General features: G+C 35.0%; 2 protein-coding genes across 2 annotated transcripts in view; one reads left to right on the top strand and one right to left on the bottom strand.

Moving 5' to 3' along the window:
* CCDC146 (coiled-coil domain containing 146) overlaps nucleotides 1-15891 on the bottom strand; it is a 60370-nt gene extending 44479 nt beyond the window's left edge. The window contains exon 1 of the mRNA XM_041474577.1: nucleotides 15742-15891. Within this exon, the coding sequence (XP_041330511.1) occupies nucleotides 15742-15891 (150 nt within the window). The remainder of the gene's footprint in view (nucleotides 1-15741) is intronic.
* FGL2 (fibrinogen like 2) lies at nucleotides 1880-8407 on the top strand. Its single transcript, XM_041474578.1, has 2 exons — nucleotides 1880-2556; nucleotides 5317-8407. The coding sequence occupies exons 1-2, from the start codon at nucleotides 1944-1946 to the stop codon at nucleotides 6021-6023; spliced, it is 1320 nt and encodes a 439-aa protein (XP_041330512.1). The 5' UTR covers nucleotides 1880-1943; the 3' UTR covers nucleotides 6024-8407.
* Nucleotides 15892-20749: the final 4858 nt, after the last annotated feature.

Raw genomic sequence — 20749 nt, 5'->3', positions numbered from 1 at the left:
ACAATATTTGTTATACATTTAAATATTTCAAGGCAAATCATAAAATGTGGTCTATCAAGGATAATTATTATTCATTTTACAGATACAGAACAGTTTTTACAGTTCAAAGTCACAAAGCAGATAGCAGAGTTAATTGTAAACTGAACAAACAAGAATGTGGGAGGAATGTGGCTTCCCAAATAACAAGGATTTAAGAATTCTGTTTTATTTCTAAAGCCCCTCCAAAGAGGCTGGTATAGCTTTTCTCCATTTGGCAGTAGCAGCGATACACAAGAAAAAGGCTTCAGAAATATCTGATTTTAGACTGATACAATGAAAAATTAGCATCCTGTTAATCAAATAAAAAATTTTAAAAATTTACCTGCAAATTAAAATCATACATTTTATCTTTTACAAACATTTCAGTTTTGATAAAACCAAAGTGATGTCAGTATCTTACACCTGAATGGCAGGGGTAGCTTTCACCTCATTGCTGGGGAACTACCATAATCTGACAGGGGGAGATACAGTTTTGTCGCATAACTAAAAGAATCATGGCAGGTTCTGGGATGTTCATTTAGAATACAAGAAAGATACATTCTTCTCATAGGAAAGTGCCTAAACTTTTGTCCTATGCAGGAATCTGAAGGAATATTTGCAGGGGTTAGACAAGTAGGGTTTTTTTACCAAGCCTCCCTCCTGTACTATCAATATAAGCATGTGGTGTGTATAACACCTGGTAACATTACAGAGATCACGAACCTGTGGATTATGTGTGTGACTAATGTCTGCTTAATGTTTAATCTGTGTTATGAGTAATTTCAAATTGGGTTTAGGGAAAGAAATGGTTCAGATTGGACTAATTAAACAAGAACTGGTGTAAATACCCTTTACTTACGCAAGTTGACTCTTGACTGAGCTGTGAATGCACAAAGACATACCCATGTAGCCTTGTTTTGAGGTACAAGGAAAATTACATAGATCATTAAAACTGTACAGGTATCACATGAGAATGGCAAAGGTGACTGTAGAATGAAAATGGCAGTTGTCACCTGGAGAAGTATTTCATTTGGAGTGATCAGTCATGTAAAGTATATGATTAACTCTGAAAGTTGATATCATGCACAATAAAAAGAAGAGCAAAACCTCAAACAGAAGAGAGTTCCTCCCTAGGTCTCTGCCTCACTGTAGATTTAGAACTTGGGACAATAATCAGAACATCAGGATTTTCTTTGGGTTTCCTGTACAATTAGTCTAACAAGTAGGATCTGATGCATCAAAGGGGAAACTATCTTAAATTCACTTCCCTTTATTTAAAAAGGCTCAATAAGAAGTACCCCAAATCAAATAATAGTGAATTTTAACTGTGATATGCCATAGAGATTATGAATATTCCAAATAACTATTTTAAGTTGGGCTAGGTGAAAGAGTAAGAAGAAAGTGCTGTTCATCCTCCTGAAATTGTGACTGTATACTGAAAAATGTTTGGAACCAAAATTGTACATGTGTTTCAACATGTTTGGGGTTTTAAATAATTTATATTAATATATCTATTTAAGTTAAAAAATAGGGAAAAGGGGACTGACTGTCAGTAAAGCTATTGCTGTGATAAACCTGAAACTGGGAAAAAGGCTGGTTTTCACTTTCTCTACCTGCTTTTTTTTCCAAAAAAAGAAAATCCATGTACAACAAGGAATTAAATTAAATGGCATAATTTACCAGCACACATGCATTTCATCATCTGGCTTACATACACTAGCTCTGAGTCAGAAATACTCACTGAAATGTGCTACTCTTGCAAGCACTACCTAACTTTGCTCTGCTATTAATCACTCGTGATGCAAGCACTCCCACCCATTTCTGAGAACAGTGTAGGCTGTCTGATAACTCACAGGCTTCAAGCTGCCCTTATAAAGTTGCTCCACTTCTGCATACTTCCTCATACTGCCAGTTTCTCGGTGAAGATGAAGCTCCTCATTTACATAGTCTTGCTGAAGTCAACTCTCCTTGCTTTGACAAATGTTTTTGCAGTTATTTTAGAAGAGGAAGAGAATGCTAAAGAAGCAAAACTTACTGAGACTTGTTCCATAAAGCTCAAAACTAATCGGAAATGTGATGAAGGAGAGGATTGTCCTTATCAGATAAATTTGCCTCCGATGACCATCCAGATACCCAAAGAATTCAAACTGCTTGAGAAGACTCTCAAAGAAGTGCAGACCCTTAAAGAATCAGTAAACAAGCTGAAAAAATGCTGCCAAGATTGCAAGCTGCAAGCAGATGACAACCAGGAAAGAGAGAGAAGTAATGAATTCCTGCTACCCAACGCTGCAGAAAACAGCGAAAGCCAAGATAACAGAGTACAGGAACTGCAAAGCAAAGTTAACAGAATGGCAACCAGCTTAAAAAATGCAAAGAGCCAGATTCAGACACTGCAGGGTCGTTTAGAGAAGCTGAGCCTCATAAACATGAACAATGTGGAACATTATGTTGACAGCAAAGTTGCAAATTTGACATTTGCTGTGAACAACCTGGATAACAAATGTTCTTCTAAGTGCCCAGCAATGCAAGCAAAACCTGGTATGTAATCTGTTAATTCTTACTGCCTGTATAAGCTTTCAGTGCATTTCACTAGTATTAGGTAAACAATTTAAAATATATTTTACACAAATAGCTGTGTTATTACATTCACAAGTATCTGCTCTTTTCGTGTTTATTTATACTCCTGTAAAACATTTCAGCAGCCACTAGAGGGTTACTGAGAGCTGCAGGTGTTCAGTCCCTCCTAGGACTGGACTTCATTTAGGGATTTGAAACATTAATTTTTAAAGGACAATTTTTTGCAATTTAATAAATAAACATGAAAAATTAACTTTATTTTGCACCATAATACCCTTCTTTAGAGACATGAAACATCAGTGACCTACACATATTTTCTCCTTGGATGAAAAGGGTTAAATTTTCTCTAGGTGTGCCTTAGAAAACTGCCTTTTTAATTTTTCTCACTGCAAAACTGCAGATGCTCTGAAAAATGGGTGCAAGACATCATCAATCATCAAGTGAATCTAGCAAAACACTTAATTTTTAATGGATAATAAAATAATTTTCTTATAATCACAGCAAACATCTGAATGGCTCAGCTAAAAAAAGCTTACTAACAGCACTTCTCGACCGGGTAACATATGTATCATCATTTTAACACTAAACCCTTTGCATTAATTTAATATACAAGCACTATAAAACAGAAAACAGGTGTTATCACTTGAAAATACCACTTTTATTTTTTTTCATTTAATTCTTATAATAAAGGAATAGAACCAATGCTCTCTTTCTAATGTTTGTTGTTATTAAGTCAAGATTGAGGGGTTTTCTTAAAGTAATAATGTTTTTATATTACGTATAGGAACCCTTGAAAACAAGAACTGTTCCCTAGATTGTCAGTGTATTCTACCACTTAGATATCAAACATAAGAAGATAATGCTCTCGAGAGACAAAAGAGAGAAAGAGCAGGCTGCCTTACAATCTTTAAGACTCTTGCTTTGCATCCAAGATTAAAAAAAAAAATTGCCCTTCCATCTACACATATTGAAAACAGAAGGATCTGCAAGTGTACAGTGCATGTACAGCTGAAATTCTTGAAAGTGTTCTTCTTTGAAAAGAGCAAATAAGTAACATAAAGGTAATGCTCTTACAATATCAATAATCAAATCAGGTAAAAATCACTACAAATAAATTATGTCCATTCAGATAGAAAACATCCACAAAAAGAATGAGTAATTTTTTGTTATATTAATAATGAGCAATAAATCACATTCAAGTACTTCAAAACAGACTAAATAACAGACTAAATAAATTTTTGATATTCCTCATATTTACTGAAATGCTGGGTAGTGTTCAGGGCACATGATCATGTATATATTCCTTATATTTTACAGCAACATGCTAAAGGCATTTGTAGCAGCAATGAAAGCTAGCAAGGAAAACAGCTACAACTTTTCCTATTCAGGAGCCATTCCTGCATCCACTGAAAGTAACAGTAAAACTTTACTTAAATAGGAGTTGAATTGGATTATAGAAGCATTTTCTCTGAAATGTATATTCTCTGTTAATAACTGCTCTGAACTTTAGTCCACCAAAGATTTTACACAAAGTCCACTGAAATAAATGAGAGTTTAGTGTGAATTTAGATTTGGCTTTAAAGCCTTTGACTCCTGTACTTTGTGGTTTCATAAATGTCCAGTTTTCTGGCAAACAAGAAGTCCTGAGTCTTACTCCCTGCTGCAGCCTGAGATTACTCCTCCCTTTCAATAAGTAGTTTATTTAAATTTTCTAGGAAAAATTACAACAGAATCTGAAAATGAAAATGCCTATACATTCAAATCTGCAATAGGAATGAAGATTGGGATTTTGACTCTTAACTGAGAACTTCTGCGAGCTCTCCATATCTCTTAAGAATATGGAATTCTAATACCATGCTGTTGAACAGAATGAAATTACTGGATGGCACTGTGGATCAAAAATGGATTTTCACTCTGAGGAAAAAACCTGGGGGTATTTTTCTTGTGAATAAAACACATCACCCATTGGTGGGAAGAAGGTACTCTTAACAGTAGATGCTAACATTCTTCCTTTCTGTAAAGCCAGAAATGCCACGTACACAGGAAAGCAACATCACCTTCATCTTTCTAGGACTCACCCAATTACAACAACAGATGTGACAATTTTATTACTTTTTTCCTGCTTCCTAAAGTACAGTCAACATTAACACACAAAGCATTCCTAATGATGTTATGTTCTCTATCAAATTATGTTTATTTAACAATAGCCAGGTTAACATCATTCCCACATGGACAAAGCTCTTTCTCTGACATACTGCCAGATGGAGCTGTAAATTTTAGGCAGGTTGTGAAGCTATACATTTAAATACAAAAAGCAGCAAGTGTGTAAATACAAAGCATTAGAAATATGGACTGAAGAAATCCGGTTGAATTTACACGAGATAATGAAAGGATAGAGTAGAGAAAAGGACAAAAAGGAAAGCAAATAATCAAAATGCCCTTATATTAGGCATTTTGATTAAAAAATGTAGTTCAGATGGGTTTTTTTAAACAGGTATCTGATGCAGAGATCCTACATGACATCTGTTATAAAGTAAATCTGATGGAAAAGGTGTTTTTCTGATTTAAAAGGTGTTTTACAACTGAAATTATTTCAACACTATTTGCAATGTAAAAGTCTCTCCAATGCAAGTTCTATATGCCATATCAGTCTGGGTAAAAACGTGTTACATTTTTTAATTGAAATTAAGTTTATTCTAACACTACTTGTTCTTTCACCAGTTATACAAATAATGCAGAGAGACTGTGCTGACCATTACACAGCAGGGAGAAGGAGTAATGGAATCTACAGGATTAGCCCTGATCCCAGAAATGAGAGCTTTGAAGTCTACTGTGACATGCAAACACAAGGAGGCGGCTGGACAGTGCTGCAACGGCGTCAGGATGGCAGCACTAACTTCAACAGAACCTGGAATGACTACAAACACGGCTTTGGAAACCTCAGCAGGGAGTTCTGGCTAGGCAATGACAAAATTCACCTCCTGACAAAGAGCCAGGAAATGCAACTGAGAATTGATCTCGAAGATTTCAATGGGATCAGAGAATATGCCAAATACGACCATTTCTACGTGGCCAACGAGTACCTCAAGTACCGTCTCAGCGTCCACGGCTACAGCGGCACAGCAGGAGATGCCCTGCACTACAGCAGGCACTACAACCATGACCAAAAGTTCTTCACAACCCCGGACAGGGACAATGACAGGTATCCCTCGGGAAACTGTGGTGCCTACTACAGCTCTGGCTGGTGGTTTGATGCCTGCTTGTCAGCCAATCTCAACGGCAAGTACTACCACAAGAAATACAAAGGCGTTCGCGATGGCATTTTCTGGGGTACGTGGCATGGTATTTCTGATGGTATTCCCACTGGATATAGGCAACCCTTTAAATCAGTAAAGATCATGATCAGACCCAAAAGTTTTGTGCAGTAATTCTACACACGTCTGTTAACTAGTTTGCATTGGATTGCACTCAAAATTGTACTTATTCAGTATTATGCTCAGAAATCAAGTATTCAGTTATGTTTGGCAAAAGATTGTTCTAGACAAAACAACATACTTCCACATAATATTTTTAGAGATGGTTTAACCCATATAATGTATTAAAACCAGCATTAAAATACCTGAATAGTTATTGCTAAAACTTAACACCAGTTAGGTCTTAGTTTTGTATGTAAATATTCTAAACATTGCTTTTGGTGCTTTTACTGACTGTGATATACCACGTTTTATGATTTAAAATTTTTATATTGTCTTCCACAAGTTGTGTCTGAATGAATACCTACATTTTAACCTAAAAATAATTCAGAGGTGTAACTAATATAAATTTGTCAATGCTTTGAAAAAAACCTAGTTTCTCTAAAACACTCTTTTTACATCATCTATTCTTCATAACTTCAAAGGTATACCACAGCCACATCAATATAAATTAGGAAAAGTATTAAAAATTATTTTTTAAGAACTAGAAAACAGAGGGCCACATGGTTTGCCCGAAGAGACAAAAAAAGGCTTTGAAGAAAAAAGAAAATGAAGATGATTCCTCAAATTTCATCCCTTTATCAAAGATTTTGCAAAGTTCGTAGAAGAATTGAATAAAAAGCAAAGGAAATAATTATAAAATCATAGAATCATTTAGTTCATTGAGTCATTTAGATCATTGAGTCCAACTGTTAACACAGAACTGCCAAGTCCACACTAAGCCATGTCCCTTGGTGTCACATCTACACATGGAGAGAGCATGTATTGAACAACAACATTTTTGCTCTTTTTTGGTTCCTCCATTCAAGCTCAAGGTCCTATTTGTCATTTGTATGAGAAAGGAGCCATTATGTAGCTTACTGCACATTTATGCAGGCAGGTAGACAGGTAGGAGGAAGACACATCAATAAGAATCCCCCATATTCTCTGCATTAATGCCTCTAAATACATAAAAAGGGTTTCCAGTGCCATTTTGCTTTCTTCTGAATCCTTTAGGTAAGTTCAAATGTTACAAGATGCTCTTGTAGAGACTCAAGCTCTCATTCAAATATTTCTCAATCTAGATATCATTACACCCTACAACTAAAAAAGAAATTACAAATGTTTTGTAACATAAGACTGTTCTCCCCATTTTTAGACTACATGTTTTGTAGCCATAGAAACATAACATACTGTCAGTTCTAAGCTAAAAAGAGAATATATGATCAAAGATCTTTTCTAAAATACAAAAATAAAAAAAAATCAAATTGTCAAATAGTGCAGGAATTGCAAATTAGAGATACAGTTATTAAATCTTGCATTGTAGATAGTGAGCACAAATTTGACTGCACATATTTAGACCATGTCTCTATAAAGATAGTGACCAACATTGAGTGGAGATGCAACTTATCTTAGCAAGAGGCTATTCTACTAGCTTGCTTACACCAATCCTGAGATACAGAAAAACTACACTAAGACTCTATTTCTTTATCAATTAAGTGTGGTCATTGTTGGCATAGCTTTTTTGATTAAAAGAGACATTAAAAAAAAAAAAAAGAATACAAGTATACATTTGACCTAATACCTTACAAATATGATTGCTACTGTTTTTTTTAAGATTACAACAAAACCATTATGGTTATAAGTAATGCAAATGAAGAACACTGGGATAGCTAAATTGTAAAATATTAATATATAGTTTAAAGAAGTAAATACTTTGAAGGATAGTTCAAATGTAATTTGGTTTATTATATTTCAATTTTAAAGAGCAATAAAAAGTTTTAACTGCAAGATGTATCATCTTTGCTTGAGAATATGTTTTGAAGCTATAGAATATTTATTTTGGGATAAAAAATAATTGCCTAAACAAAACAAAAAAAAGCAACTGATGAAGTATTGGTTAGAAGAGTAAATATCTAACTGCATATGATTATATTTAATAATTTTGCATGAGATGCACAATTTGCTCCTATTCATTATATGATAACTAGCTAAGTGTGACTTATGGTATCTACAAGATTCCACTTGAAAATGTCTCTTTAATACTGAGTTGGAAGGAGAGAAACTGTCCTTTTTAAATCTTGTTTAAAGGAAACTTTGTAAAACACAGAAATGTTAACAGAATAAGCAAATGTGACTAAAATCACCTGCAAAAGCTTTGTCTCATGTCTTTAAAAACAAAAAGCAAAAAAAGAAAAAGAAAGTGTAATGCTGTTACAGAAATCTGATTATTACCTGCCTGGAACTGTTGTAGCTGAATCTCTGTTATTGTGCACTAGTTTTACAAAGTGTAACTCCACCTACTTGTTGTAAACATTATTTGTTTTTTCTTCGTGTAATAAAATAAGAATGTCCCACTGGTAAAGCTGTACTGCTGTCATAGATGCACATAAGGACTATTAAAAATTGTCATAAATACTTTTATTGATTTTCTGTAAAAATTGAAGCAGTAAGAAAACACTGGTAGCCAACACAGATGACTGTGTGACATGCCAAGAGAGTAATTGCCAGTTATGACAGTTCCTTAGAGATCTCATTTATGAACCTTCAGCTGCCAAATAATACCAAGGGCTGAAATCTCAGATATTTTTTGTAATTATTCATATTTTGGAATAGGAAAAAGTAATTGCCCAATGAAGAGTTTACACAACCTCTATTTTTAACATGAAATAGGAGAAGCAAACCAATGTTTTGACCTTTCAGATCACATACAAGAGTCATCAAAGCATGTGAATACAAATACATACCCCAAATTAAATCATACGATTTTTTCTACAAAGAAAAAGCCCTTGATCTCTGCCTAAGGCTTAATAATTCAAAACATGTCTTTCAGTCTATGGAAAACATCTATGTAACACTGATTAGCATATGAAGACACTTGTGGTTTTAATCCTGATAATATTTAAATGGTGAATTTTAGTGGAAAACATTACTAACAGTGGGTTTGCTAGCGAAATTCCTATGGCTTGTTTCCAAAAGATAAAGGCACAAGCCCATCCGTTCAATGCGATCAGCCAAGCAAACTGTAATGTCTTGGCTTTCTACACATTGCTTAAACAAAACCAAACCAAAACAAAAAAAAAAACCAAAAACCCAAACAAACTAGAGAAGAAATTCAAAGAAGGTTTGAAAGCACTGATGCTTTTTCCTTCCCTTTTAAATGCAAATACCTGTTTCCTTAACTGTTTATTGAGAAAGACTGCAGTGAAACTTGGAGTGAGTTAAGAACAATATATAGCTTGACAAATTGGTGGGGGAAAAAAATTACTTCTATGTGTTTACTTGGAAAATAACTTCAGATAGTTGCCAATCCCCACCCAGACCCCTGTTGACAAATTCAACCAAAATCAAACAAAAGTGCCAAATTTACCTAGCTTCTGTGATTTACATGTCATGGAAAAACCAAAGCAGGAAGGATGCAACTTGAATATTCACAGAGAAAAAAAAAAAAAAGAGAATATAATTAAATACTGGTCTACAAGGAAAGGAGATTTAAATATATTAAAATATTTTTAGATTTTGTGTTCTTTTTCTTTCAGGAAAAAAAATTAAATGGTACTCATAGGCCTGAAGATGTTCACATAAGTTTTAAAGAAAAATAGTTGAGCAATACCATCAATAGGCCCTGCTAGATGCAAACATTTCCCATACTAAACCAATCTCTTTCATTCACTGCTTTAATTAAACTTTTATGGAATTAATAGTTCTTTTGCCAGAAGTTAATTTGGCTGTCACACTCAATGGTAACCAGAAACAGAGAACAATGTCTTAAGATGGTATGTCAAGTCCAACCTTCACACAAGTCATGAGAAATGGAAATTATGAAAGCAATGTTATTTTTTAAGTCCTCATTCATCAGCTTTTTCTGATCTCAGTAAAAGAGTAATCCATTTGGAAAATAATAATGGGAAAAAAGAACCCAAATTACCTGATTATGTTCATATAATCAAGACAAACTGGAAGTTTAAATCAGACTACATTTCAGCCATCATTTAAAATTACACTGTACAAAATAATAGTTGGCTTTACACACTTTTAAGCAATAACATGGAGTGAATGATTTTTATGGAAAAGCAGGATGCACTTTGAGAAAGAGAAATTCTCATGCCTTTTTTCAGACAGAGTACAAAAGCCTCTCCACTTCACTCTGCAGTTTAACCTCCATATGCTAAATCCAAATACAGGGATCCTTTCTCATGCAGACATTTAAGGCTCTGTTCATTCAGGATTATTTGGACACAGGTGCTTTGAATAAGTAAACCAGGAATCCCCTTTTTAACATTTAAAGTAACCTCATGTGTGTAACAGATGATTCTCCACCACTGATGTTTTTATTCAATATATGATTGGTTCACATTGCTCTGGCTTCCTCATCACATGGTTGTGCTGACATACAATCCCAGGTAGACCCAATTTTTAGTACTAATTTGCCTTGTCTCAAATACACATTTTAGGTGAGAAAACAGGAAGAGATGGCTTTGGAAAACAATATAGCAATATACTTGTCAAGTCTCATGAGTATCAGAAACAGCTGGGAAAAGGCCAAAATGCAAGAAGATGTTACAGTTAAAGGTTATTCCTTTTCCTGGTCTCACAGTTGAGAGCTCTAGTTCCTCTGTATGGTATGAAATTTGCACACTTGACTTTATAACAGCATCACAAATACTTTCAAACAGGTTGTTCAGAAATGAACAGAAATACCACCTGCTTTGTGATAGCTCAAACACACCCAATCACTTCCTGGCCTTGTTTCCTCACAATGTCACCTGCGAGTGGTAAAAAGAACCTCTCTGTAGAACAAGCATGTTTCACCAGCTCTGCTCTCATTCCTGCTGTTTGAAGGCACCTGTAAATTCACCCAATTCCTCTACAGCTTTTTTTAGGAACAATCAACTTTCCTGTTGCAACAACGATTTTCTTTAACATTCACAAAACAAACTATTTCCTACTTGCTGGAAGCTGTTGCAAAAAACCATACTCTAGCTTACAGAAACATTATCAGCCATAGCTGACTTCCCAAGTGACCATTTCAACAAAGTCAAAAAGGTTTATTTAATTAGCAGTCAGATTCCTGTGCATGGAGGTGGAGACAACATCTGTCTCTGCTGTCTGTGCCAACATATTTATACGCTTTTTTGTTGGGCCAGGAGCCTTTGAAGCTTGTCGTGTGGAGTGTGCCAGGATCAGCTTAAGTTTAAAAATGTTGTTTGCTTTCAACATACTAAGCTGTGTCAAGATTTTTATATCTTTGATAGAGCACATACGTATGTGGTGAGTACTAAAACAAATTATGCACTGCTATAGTTACCATGCAAAAATATAGCAATGATCATACTTTATAATGGCAGAAAGCACATTACAGAATGTGTATGGGGACAGAAATTAAAATGGTGATTATGTAAAAAAAGAAAAAATTCTATTTTAATCTATCAAGGTAGCTTTTCTAGGAAACTTTTCATTTAAAGATAAATAAACTTTTTTTTCTAAAGGAAACTTGTTTACACCCACCATTTAACCTAAGTTAGGAGAGAATTAAAAACCAGTTTGTTACCAAAAGAAATTAAAACAACTCTAATTTCTAGAAGGGCCTTGTTAGATGTGTCTATGTCACTGAAGAATGATATGAAATATTGATTCTTAGTATTTATATTTGAAAGTTGTAGCCAACCTTTATGTGACTTTCTCTTCTTTCCTGCAGCACAGATGAGAAAAAGGAGAAAAATGAGAAGTACCATTCTCCCCTCAAACAACACTCAAACACATGCATCATTCTTTGATGTTAAAGCTCTTACAGCTAGCAGATAGACATGAATCAGCATCAGATAATCAGAAACAAAATTTGCTTGAGAATTCATTGTCATACAGTTGATTTCTTGGTAAACATCGAGATTTTGCTCAGAACTAGAACTGAGATTTTGGTTAGCATCTTTATTAGCAGTTCAACCACTTTTGGCAGTCAATTCACTAATCTCAGACTGAGCTTCAAAATAGTAACGAAAAATCTTCATGAAAGGTTCTTTCTGCTTCTTGGTAGCAATAGGACACTTGGACGTCAGAGATGAAGAAATGTAGCATGATAGTGACAATTTCCACCAAAAAAAGCAGCACAAATGAAAGATTTGCTGCTGGTATCAGATAGGGGACACTGATCATTTTATAGGATACAGAGGGGCAACAGTTTACAATAGACCAGTCAGGAAAATCTCCCAAAGGAATTTCTTCTTCTGCTTTTTTAGATTTAGCAAATAAACAGATGATGTCTATTAGCAGGAAGAGATTATTGTGGTACCTTCCAAACAAGGTACCCACTCACTGGATCTGGAGAACAGCAAAGCACTTTTCATTCACAAGTGCACTATTCTGCAGAACTATTTCTGCTGCTTCTGAGTGTCCACTGCAAAGGCATGCAAGATAAACGTTACAGAATCATTTTTCTGGTATGGTTTTTAAAATGGACATATATACTTGACTGAACTAGTTTTTTAGCCTAAGAACATACCAAAAAAAGAAAAAGAAAGACAAAGCACAAGACATTACCTTGAGTAAAAACACCCCAAACTGGGAGAAGATACCCACCATTTGATTTCTGTTTGGAGGTTTTTGTTTGATTCCCTATCAGATTGGGAAGATGTACAGAGTAGGTGTCTTTTTTGTGTCTGGAATTGTGATTTGGGCAACAAAATAAAACTTAAGCAACAGAAGAGGATTTCAAAATGGTAACAGATCACAAACTAAACATCATCAACATCATTATGACAAATGATGTTTTATTTATTTATGTTTCCATTAAAACTGGATCAGGTGAAGGAAAGTAAAACACAACTTGAGTGGCCAGAGGGGAAAAACTGTTACTGTGCAATATGGTGAAGCACAAAAATTATGGGGTTCAAAATGAAGAGAAGGGGCAGAAGGCAACTGGATAACTGGTCTTTTTTAATTTTCATTCTGCATAATCTTGTCTTTTTGAGAATTCAGTCCATTTTCATGTCATGTTTGATGGCTTTTTCTATTCAAATGACAGTTTCAGTTTGTCCTCTGCTGCTTTAGCAGTAACAGCATTGTAGTAGCAAGGATGATATAAGGATAAAGGGAGTGTTTAAATGTATTATATTACTGTCTGTTGCAAAAAAAATTATAAATTTGCAGGCAAAGGGCGAATACAATTTTAGATCATTTTGTTGAAACTAACTACTACTAAATATCTATTAAATAAAATTAATGGCTGTTTAAATTTAAACAATGTACTGGTATGAAAAAATTTGATACATTTTTTGCTGCCTTTTAAGAATCAGATTATACATACATGGCCTATAATGCCCTAAAATCAAAATAAAATGAGCAATGTATTGCATTTTAATGTAGCATTTATTCAAGTAATATATTTATTTCATCACACAGGTACTAGACTATGTAGTTTTCAATGAAAATTATTAACGGATGCAGACTGATTTATTTCTAATACTAGAAGAAAACAAGATATGAGGAAAGAGTCACAATTCAAGAAATTCAATTAGAAGTGTTAGAGCAAAGACCTTTATTTCAAGGACATAACATCAAGGGCTAAAAGAAGTGGAAAGTTAATTTTATAAATGTATGGCAGTACCCTAACCAAGAGAACAGGAGATGTCAGCTTGGTAATAAATAAAAACACTTGGTGAAAAGAAGTCATGATGAATTGGATGGCTTTTGTTTGAACTGTCAAGTTTTTAATATTTCTACCTAACCCACAAAGCTAAACAATGTTACTACCAACGTTTTATTAAAAATAAAGGAGAGGTAGTGTACATGTTTTAATTCTTGCTCTTTGTATGTTTGAGTATCTGCTGCTTACATGAGAAAAACAAGACTGGCTTGACGGGAAGAGGGCATATATCTATTTTTAAAGAAATCTTATAATAGCAAAAGGTGTCCCTTCTGATAAATACATGTTGTGCAGGCATAAATGACCAGTCAGTGAAACCGAGATACTATGAAACAATTCTGCTTCTGTGGAAAAATTCTGAAAGCTATTCCGACTAGTTGAAGCCAGCATCAATGCAAGAAACCTCTATGGTGACCAAAGCCATATATTTATCCCTGAATTACGTACAAAGTTCAACAAAAAAAAAACAAATACGTCAGTGGAAGAGAAATGTGAATAAGTGATGAAAAGCCAAACTCACCAGTAAAGTACAAGTGCAAACTGTTAAAAATTATGATAAAATAAATGATTCATAGTTCTCTTCTAGAAATCGACAAAATGACCAGAAGACCTCATTTATGAAATATTATGCTAATTTCTTACTTTGGTTTTCCACAGCATGTTTTTTCCTGAGTTGGGAACAACCCTAAATACTAAGTTTTCCCTGTATTTGCCATTAATGGTTTACAATGTTATCAGTGTTAAACAAGTTAGCTTTAAATTTGATATGCAGAACAACCTCTTTGGAAAGTTTTTTTGAGAAAAAAAATCAGGCAAATTTTCTAGATTAAGTCTAGAAAAATTAGTTTTCACCATGATTAAAAATAAGGAAAACAAAGCAAAAATGCAGAATACAGTTTAGAAGGGGCATGGGGGCACTTTTGCTGCTGCCTTGGACTGAGAATAAAGGGGATTTGTGCTGCAACAATACTGGAAACTGTGGGCTTCCATACACTGGCACTTGAAGCAGCAGCTTCAAACTATGTTCAGTATGATCTAATACTAGGATAGGAAAGATCAAGTCCTATTTTCCCCTTCACTACAAATTCTTGCCATGTCCTTTCTCCTGACCTTAGATCGTAGGCAGAGAGTGAGAGCCAGGGAAGCAAACTGATCTGACAGACCTAAGATGGGAAGAGTCCAAGGTAAAGCAACTTGAGGTAAGAACTTCCACAAAAACATGAAGTATGAACAAAGCCTGATAAGGATACAAGAGAGAGATGTACATTTTTATTATAAAGAGGGCAGAAATTGGCTGGTCTCCCTTTTTAATGTGGGAAAGACAAGAAGCTTCACTATTCACTACAAAGGAAACTTAAACTGGGATATAGGGAAAACTTTTTATAAACCCTGGCTATGATAACATGCTGGAAAAGGATATCCAAAGAGCTATCTCCACCAATTAAAGATTTAAGAACAAATTAGACAAATATCTGCAGAGAATCTATTTCAGTGGCAAATTTGGATTAGATTATCTCTTAATGACTCTTCTGGCCTTACATTTTTAAGAATTTCATTTGATACATATTTGATATTTAAAATTTTAAAATACTTCTAGTATTTTGAAAGACTCCTTAACACAAAAACAATGCAAAAGAAACTGAGCTCCAAAAGGTTTCTTCTATCACCATAATCAATTAATAATGCCTTGGGAATCACTTACCTGCGATTTCTCCTGCAGCTACAGAGCTTTTTAAAAAATCATGACACAATTACCTCTACAGATAGAATACTGTAAGACAAAAACCAAGACCTCTGTATTCTCATTCCCCTTAAGGCCATGATCACTGTAAAAAATAACATGTTTCTCTATCAAGCACAGCATCCCCAGCAAGAATAGGACATTGCTTCACAAAATTTTCTTACCACTTAGGAAAAAAAATCAAATAAATGGGGATGATATAGATAGTCTATGTGGATTATCAACAACCTTCTCTTATTAACAGCAAAAGATACACTTCAGAATAATTATTTTGTACGGTTACAGACAGAGAAATCTGGGGCATGTGATACCTCATCTAAACACTGAAACGCAGGACTTGCTGTTAGGTCAGTGGGTCCCTCCTCCTGGCTAGGATCTGCTACAATCAGTGCAGAGGTAGGTGACTCATTCTCAGTTGCCAGCTCTGTGTCAGTGGCACTTCCTTCATCAGCCTGACTCATTGTTTAAAGCTCTAGAAAGTAACAAAAACACCAACACAGTTCATTAGATTCAGGGATATATCTGATTGTGAAAGACAAAAAATGAAAGATGTTGATGTAGTGTAAAAACCACTACATCAACATGTCAGACCCAAATTCAAATCATAGAAGTCACAATGTGCACAAATTAGGTAACTCTATAGTTACAATTTCATGAAAGACTTCATGCAAGAGGCTGCACTATCACTCTGTCATATTCTTGAGTATTTTTAAAATATCCTGAAGAAAGCTCTTATTCCATTAGGTAACATACTCTTTTAATAAATGCACAGACAAAGAAATAAAAGAAGGTTGGAACAAGCAGGGTTGTTGGAAAACATAATTTTGCTATATTTATATTATAAAAACCCATATTAATATCTGTCATATAGGAATAGAAATCTCTAAGATACTTCCATTAGAAACAGTTAGATAAGGAATTCAGTACTTACTTCTCAGCAAAATGGGACTTAATGCCATAAAGTTTATGTAATTTCACTTTGTGTTTACACTTTTGGTCCAGCACTTGAGAATTATCTTCCCAAGCTTCAATCATCAGAGCTCTTTCAGATGTGTGAAAATGCCAGGGTGGGTGAGGGAAATGGGAGGTGGAATACAAGGGGATACAATGCTCCTGGTACCCTGATAAGACAGCAATGTCCATCAGGTAGGTCTTCATCATTACATCAAATGTGAATTAATATCCGAAAAACCCATATTCTGGCATAACAGCATGTTTTGTATATGCAAAGAGTTTTAAATTACCAACCTTTTACACAAAGAAGCATGAAAGGTGACAAAAACATCTCGGGAGAAAGATATAAGAGACATGGGGTGATCCAACAGAGGCAATAAGCATCTTACAGAGGGAAGAGAGGGGAAGAGGGACTTGTGAGGCACACAGAAATCTTGCCATGACATAGTGAGATAGGGGAGGCATTGAGCATTTGTAGAGCAAAGCACAGTTCAAAGTGGAGCTGGAGTGTAGATGGAGGAGTTCAAGAATTCCTTCACAAGTTCACTGAAGTTGTTTGCAAATGACAGGGATGGACAGATCAGTATCACAGAATTTTAGTGCAAAATTTTGGAAGAAAGATCACTAACCTTTGCAAATGTTCACCTGACACCAGAAGGTCTTTCTACATTAGTTATTATGCAGAGCACATTGTATTCTGCTATGGGACCACATCACGATAAAACCCATATCAGCTGCCAAAGATGCAGAATCCTCTTCAAATTAGGCAGTCTTGACATTATTTAGCCTTTCACATAATAAATGGGAGACCTTTCTCTTTTTTAAAAAAGAGCATCTCACCATAGATCAAGGACAACCAAAATTAAAACTGTAATAAAATTAAGAAGAAATGTTGAGACTATTTCTATAACATATACCAGATCTTTTCAATGAAACAGACAGTGCAATTTGGCATTCTACAGCCAGAAAGCTGACAGTTAAGAAAAATATAATTTCTTTTTATAATTATGGTGAGAAAATGGATACAAAAATGTTGTGTCATTTGTATTCACCTTTTGAAAAGTCACTTGTCTGTAAAGGTAGTGCAAGTTAAACTGGCAAGTTTATTACTTTCTTCAGTACTGTTTGGAATTCCTTCAGGAACATTTTGACTTTTAGAGAGCTTTCAGTGTCTGTATTTGCTTATGGAAAAAAAAAAAAAAAGGTAATTTTATGATCCCTCCTGGAGGAGTCAGTGTCTGTATTTGCTTATGGAAAAAAAAAAAAAAGCAATTTTATGATCCCTCCTGGAGGAATCAAAACATTGTGAAATAACTGTAAACATCATAGAGGCCAAGAAATAAACTCTGAGTTACTGTACATAAACAGGTATACACATTTAAAAATAGCGAGTGATTTTTTTGTCTGTAAAGAACTGCTGAATATTTTAGCATATGCATTTTGTGTTTGTGGCTACTGTTACTTTATTTTTTTCCTCTCAACTTAGAATTTAGACATAGGGAAAAGCACTGTGGCAGAAACTCTTAGTAGAACAATGCCAAAATGTGAGAGTTTCATGGGTCTAGGCATATTCATCAGTACTTGTATGTGAAACATATAGCTGACATCAGTCAAAAAAATACCTCCTCCCAGTACAGTAGTACAAAAGAGTCCTCACCAAGACTCCAGTTTGCTGGGCAGGGAGAGAACAAAAAAAAAATCTGCTGAATCTGAAAAGCTTATAGTTTTATGTTAAGAAACAGCTATAGAAATCTGAGACAGAGAAATCCATTAGACAGCCTCAGCTAGTGTGACAAGCCCTTGTCTCCACGTGGTTTTAAGAGGGGGCAGACATAAACAAAACATATGTGGGTTTATGAGACATTAAGTTTAGCATTCTTCCTTTAACTACTACATTACTAAATATATAATTCAGCTTATATAAAATTGGATCTATAAACTTAAAAGCAAAGTGGAAAATTTGTGTCTTTGCAATATCTGCTAAATAAACTGTCTAACTGAAATAGAACTGCAAGTTGTCATAATATCTAACTACACAGAATAGCCCACAAGTAAGAATGTTTTCAAACTGTAGAACTGCAAACGATATCACAGCCTTGATCCAAGACACAGAATTGCAGAGGACAGGAATTACAAGGTTGTTTTGGAACCTGGGTCAAATCAGGCTGAGAATTGTCTCGTGAAACAGCTTCAGGGCAGCAATAATAATAGAAGTCTGAACTCAGATTCCCCAAACTGATTTCAGCATCTTTACTTCTGTCTCTCTCTAGCAAACAGCAATGTTCATGCACAAATCAGTGCAGAATTCACGTAGGTGACATTTAGCTGCATTCGTTATTTTCAGTGGCAGATGCAAAAAGTAGTAAAACTTTATTCTGAGCATACAGAGATGCAGGTCAAGTATGAGGGTGAATCAGCTAGCTGCACACTTCCAGCCCACAGCTGGATGCCTGGGGAGGGAGAGAAGTACCCACCAGTCATGGTGTGGTGATGCTTCTATGAACCCACCCCCTTTCTCCTTGAACTCACTCAAAACTTTCAGTATTGGTAAAATCCAGGGGAATGGAGATTTTCATTTTACCTCAGCATGACATGAGTAACCAGATCTTCTTGTTGCTTTTGAATCTGGCTCTTGATGTGACCTAGTTTTTTTACTGGATGAATCATTGAATAATCACAACTTTTCTATGCCACTAGGTTTATTCCTAATGTTGAATCATCATTTGACAATCCTCTTTCTAGGCTGAAGCAGACAATCCACCTGCTGAATCATGAAGGGCATGGAACCCCTTCTCTGCCTTCCACTGTCCTTATATTTCTCCAAAACTTTTTCAGTTCTACCATGTCCTCCTCAAAGAGAAGGGATGAGACCTACAGATAATATTAATAACAGGAGCACCATAGATTTATTCTATCACACAGTGATCCTCTTTCCACCCCCTAATTTTTTTTTTAATGCTTTTTCCCTAAAGTTAAAATCATGAAGGGCATGGAAGCCCTTCTCTGCCTTCCACTGTCCTTATATTTCTCCAAAACTTTTTCAGTTCTACCATGTCCTCCTCAAAGAGAAAGGATGAGACCTACAGATAATATTAATAACAGGAGCACCATAGATTTATTCTATCACACAGTGATCCTCTTTCCACCCCCTAATTTTTTTTTTTTTATGCTTTTTCCCTAAAGTTAAGACCCCCTTCTGTTAACTGGGCGGAGCCCGTGCTTCAGTATGAATAGATACGTCTTTAAAGAACAAAACCACACCAACATTAAACAATACTTGAATCTAAAACTACATCATGCACAGTAGGACATTATCAAAGGCATGTGAATCAGAATGGATTGTTTGATTAGACTGTACAACCTCAACACTTTGGGGAAATGAGAGCACAACATAAACTGCTAACAATTTCTACCTAAACTGCTCAGCAATTTCTGTCATGAGTTCTGCTGTTTTCCCCTGTTTTCAAGTCTCTGCTATTTGGGAAAGAACCACCCTGAGCCACACACAGACTTTGTCTGCTGGAGTTCAAATTAGATATGCCTAAGACAAGGAGAATTTGAATGATAAGATTTGTCATTTCTCATTTCACATGGTTTCCATGAGGAACTTTCCTCAGAAAATTTCTGGTAAAGACAAACAAGAAAATCCCTGAAATCCAAACCATTTCGTGCTTGGCAATGCTAAAGTACAGAGGAGGAAACAAACAAAACCTAATTTGCCTACCTACTGAACCCTAGACCTTAAGAACTAAGAAGATTCAAGGAAGCAGTTCAGAAATGCACCACTAAAAAAAAACAGAATAAAAATAAAGGTGGCCCTATTTCCCCAAGTGAAGTCACATTATTTCTTCATTACAATTTTAGCAAATGGGTAAAATTAATCCTGCCCAGGCAGACTAAGTTTATACCCTGGGGGTATGTGCAGCAGTTTGTGATTATTCTGTGATGAATTCCAAATACAAAAGTTAGAAAAATGTATTCCTTCCACAGCCTCTCCTGTAAATACTTTGTATTTAATTCCTCTTTCCTTGAAATCTCTCTCTCCCCTTAGCCTAAAAGTGCATCTGATAATGCTTTGGCTTAAAATCTATTTTAAATCACTTTATAGAACTTCTATGAATTCTAGGGTTTTTTTTTATCTTTTGCATGAAATACTGAATATTCTTTGGCATACAACACCAATATCTAGTAAAATGGCAAATAAGGATTGCAATTCACTAAGAAATCATGCAGCTATCAAAAGCGGAGTTCTAATTATATCTTCAATTATAAATTTGATATAGCTTTCTTTTCCTGCAAATAACAAATCAAAAATGAAAGAGGGAAACAAGTAACTAAGTAAGTAAGTAAATAAATAAATATTCT

This window comes from Pyrgilauda ruficollis, unplaced genomic scaffold, assembly GCF_017590135.1.
Source record: "Pyrgilauda ruficollis isolate IOZ18807 unplaced genomic scaffold, ASM1759013v1 scaffold33, whole genome shotgun sequence".
NCBI classification, from domain to species: domain Eukaryota; kingdom Metazoa; phylum Chordata; class Aves; order Passeriformes; family Passeridae; genus Pyrgilauda; species Pyrgilauda ruficollis.
This window is presented reverse-complemented; position numbering and strand designations above follow the sequence as displayed.

What these genes read in the sequence shown, in the direction of transcription:
- FGL2 (XM_041474578.1), top strand. Translation starts at nt 1,944, where the DNA reads ATGAAGCTCCTCATTTACATAGTCTTGCTGAAGTCAACTCTCCTTGCT. An exon ending in AGCAATGCAAGCAAAACCTG is followed by an intron (nt 2,557 to 5,316) that starts GTATGTAATCTG and finishes TTCTTTCACCAG; the next exon opens with TTATACAAATAATGCAGAGA.